The following is a 4161-nucleotide window of genomic DNA, read 5'->3' as shown; positions in this document are numbered from 1 at the left end:
ATGCAATAAAATTACAGTAATTTATAACCATTCCTTCCATCCATGTAAAAAAAAAGTAACATAAGTGAAGTATTAATGACCTGTCTTTAACACATTTTTTTCTCAAAATAAAAAATAAAAATGGAAATAAAAGAGAAGGGAAAAGTGGCACAAGCATTTCCCATGAGCAAGGAGGTGTTGTTCCACTTTAATTGGATATATATGTGGTATGATATGTCATATATATATGTTTTAGACTTTAGCTTTTGTTACTGTCATCTTTCCAAAGATTCACTGACCAATAGTAAGATAACGAAAGGTTGAAATTAAATTCTATTAAGAGAAGTAAATATATATAAATTTTCATGTGATGATGCATATAAAGTACCTTTGCAATTATATGTTTTGGACATATATAGAGTTCACTTGATTAGGCCATGACCAATACTCTTTGGGTATGGTTGTTTAATGTACATATTTTATTAACTTGAATGAAAATGGATCGTTCATTATTATTTATTATTAATTATTATGAAGATTCACTTTTGAGATTTTGTCGTATTTAATTTTAGTTTTTATTGAATTGAAATGCACTGTTTTTCTTATTGTAAATAATAGAATATAACTTGATGAACATTAGAATAAGCAATTGAGGATATATTTAATCATAGCTTTACGAAAAAAAACAAGGGTTATATATCATTTGAAAAGATTTAGTAGCATTTTTGTTTCAACCAAAAAAACAGAGGAACTTGGTCTAGTGATTAGCTCACTAGTTTGCTTAAGTAAGTGTCGAAAGTTCGAATTCTGTCTTATGCATGCAACAATTTATTGGTCAGATAAATTAGTCTTTGACCTGTCGGACTCGAGAATATCATGAAAAACAAAAATGAGTGAATACCCCATCCGACCTCTGACAATTACCTCGAAAGGACAACGAGGCTCCTAAGAAAAAAAATATCAAATTCGGCCCCTAATTTTTTTTTTTGGACTGATTAGCTCCTGTACCAAAAAAAAATAACATTGACTTTTTTTTTTTTGCACAAGGACCTCGTTGTCCTTTCGAGATAATTGTCAGGACCGGATGTCGGATTGAATTTTTTTTTTTGTCAAAGATCTCGTTATCTTTCGAAATAATTGTCAAGGGCTGTTTTGAGTTTTTCTCAACAAAAGAATATGTGAATATTATTTGCTACATGTAGTATAATGAATATATTACACATAAGACTAATAAAGAGTAAAGACAAAATATATGGAAATTTATTATATATGATTTATTAATTTGGACGGTACTCATTTGAACTCAAATGAACTTTAATTTCTCCAATTAAGCTAATCACTTTGAAACTAGTGCTAACCATACTCTAAGTAAGTTTCACTCATTCATGCATGAATTTGAAGCTGAAAGGGTCCACATAAAACATGCTTGACCCAAGTGATTGACTAAACAGTAAATAACAAGGACATCTTCCACTGAGAATGTTACAAATTTCTTCCATCAGTGAAGAATTTGCACTAGTTAAGATGGACTTGGCCTTTCATGAGATTCTAGCCTTGTGATTATGACAAAACCAAACAAGGCCTTAATTAAACATCAACGGTCCACAATAACCAAAACATACTTCTATGTTCTTGTAACACATTAATGTATTTTGGAAACACTCACCAACCAATAATTTATATTTTTAGTATTTTAAAATTAATAATATAATGTTTTGTTGTAAATATTTTTTTGTCATGAAATCACTACTTTCAAAAATTTAAACTAATAGAAAAAATGCATAATTAATTTGACAACAACTTATTACGTGTACACCAAAATTAGTCACCAAAATCAACTATCAATATAAAATATATGTTGGAATACAAATACACAATGAAAATAAATTAAATCACATATGTATTTATACACAAATACATTAGTAGCTGATTTTAATGGCTATCTTTGATGTATAAATAATATTTTTGTAAATAATAATATCTTTAATACGTCTTTTTACGCATGAACTTCTTTTAAGTTTGTGTGAGTTTTGTATAGACTTTTTTTATTTGTTTTATACTGAAATTCTTTTTTAGAGATCAACACAAATTGAATTCTAAACATATTTTTATTTGTCTTAACAAATACTTTAGTAAAATTCCTTTTCCTCATTAAACCCCACCCCTTTTTTGTCAACACAATCTGATTGGGGTTAAAGAAAAAAAAGAGAACACTAAGAAGGCCCAAACATGTGATAAAACAAAAATGCATCTGCCACCACTAGTCTCTGCCACGTGGCACTTGATCAACGGTTAACTTGCCTCTACCACTGTCCTGTTTTGTCTCTAGCCTTAGACTCAATTGGTGCATGAGTCTCTCTCTCTCTCTACCCTTATAAGCTTCTCTTCACAATCACATGGTTCCCACAACACTATATACTCATAACATTAATANGGAGAGGCTAGGATTGCTCACAAATCTTGAAAAAGGTTGAAAATTTGATGACCCTTATCCTATCTTCTTTCAAAAACACAACTTTACAATTTTATTTCATCATATATCATATCATCATATTCTCTTCTTTCACCATAGCAACATAAAAAACACTACTTTGTTATTATGACCATAACAACAAACTTATTATAAACTCTTTCTTCTCATTCTTTCTTCATTCTCCTCCTCCTAAAACATCATCATTCACTTGGTGATTGTATTTATAAAATTTTGCTTCTGTCTTTGTGGTGTTTTCTCTATATCTATATCATCACAATCAATAACCAAATTTGGGTATTGGTTAATGATTTTTATTGTGGCGGTTTTGTGAACTTTTTTGTTACCCTTTTAGTTTTGTGACAACAGCAAAATGGCCCCAAGGTCAGGAAAAGGGAAATCAAATAAAGCTAAGACTGAGAAGAAGAAAAAAGAAGAGAAAGGTATGTTTACCTTCTCTTGTTGACATAACTGTGGTTACTCCCTATGATTCACATATTGTATTGAAGGTATAGTGTTTAATTATTTTATTATTCATTCTTTGTATTTTAATAACCACCAACAACAAGAATTAATTAATTAATTAATTAATTAATTAAATGTGATTATATATTAAAAATGTTTAATATAACTAATAATTGTTTATTGTGATGATGAAATTTTCCAAAAGGGTATCTCTACTGATAAGATACTTGATGTAAGGAGGCTATTGGCTGTGAAAGTGGAGACATGCCATTTTACAAACTATTCTCTATCTCATGAGGTTGGCATTTTCTTGAATTCAACAAATACTTGTATTATTTAAATGAATAATATATAAAAAAATTTTCTTCCTTATTTTGTGGCAAATTATATCATCTTTCTTTTTGCATTTCCTAAATTTCCTCAAGTTAATTAGAGTTTGATAAACATTAATGAACTAATTAATAATTCAATGCTCTTGATTAATGTTCCCCCTTTTTAGGTTAAGGGTCAGAGATTAAATGACAGAATTGAAGTTGTTACCCTAAAGCCATGTCTTCTAAGAATGGTTGAAGGTAGGTGTAATTTGCATACTTGCCATTCAGCATCAACCACCAATTTTGTGTCTCATTTGAATTTGCATTTACATTTAGTTGAATCTAAAACAATTAGGTATGTTCTGACAACTGCAATGTACTTTGTTTTTGTATTAGCCTAAATCACAATGTTTTAAGGATTTTAAAATAATTTCATTATTTTTAACAAAATTTTAAACCATGTCTTAACCCAATTATAATATTTTAAAAAATTTTCTAGAATCATGTTATCATCTAATAGTGTTTTTCAATTAAGAATGAATCATATTTAAAAAAAAAATTAGTTATAATATTTTCGTTCAATTTCATTCTTCACATTTTTCTAAACTGAATTATTTAACTATGCTACTTTAAGCTTCTAGGCCGTAGAATGCACGTGATTAAAATACTAAATACCCATATTACTCTCTTATTTTAGGTACTTATATATTAATATAATGCTAATTGAATAGCTTACCTCATGAGGTGGATGAATATTTTATATGGATTTTATTATCATGTGCTCTAAAGATATAGGTTAAATATATGATAAAAAATTAGTTTAATATTATTTATTATTTTTATATATTAAAAACGTAAAAAAATTATTTTTATAATATTAATATTAAGAAAATTTTTATAATATGTTTAATCTATATCCTTAAAACACACTAT

At 28.0% G+C, this 4161-nt stretch overlaps 1 protein-coding gene across 1 annotated transcript in view; it reads left to right on the top strand.

Moving 5' to 3' along the window:
- Positions 2515 to 4161, top strand: part of LOC107617538 (protein TSS-like) — a 12583-nt gene continuing 10936 nt past the window's right edge. The window contains 4 exon segments of the mRNA XM_016319312.2: positions 2515 to 2894; positions 2896 to 2958; positions 3120 to 3212; positions 3414 to 3486. Coding sequence (XP_016174798.2) covers positions 2823 to 2894; positions 2896 to 2958; positions 3120 to 3212; positions 3414 to 3486 — 301 coding nt within the window. The 5' untranslated portion in view covers positions 2515 to 2822.

Source organism: Arachis ipaensis, chromosome B09, assembly GCF_000816755.2.
Source record: "Arachis ipaensis cultivar K30076 chromosome B09, Araip1.1, whole genome shotgun sequence".
NCBI classification, from domain to species: Eukaryota; Viridiplantae; Streptophyta; class Magnoliopsida; order Fabales; family Fabaceae; genus Arachis; species Arachis ipaensis.
The sequence above is the reverse complement of the archived record's forward strand: the minus strand, read 5'-3'. Positions and strand labels throughout refer to the sequence as shown.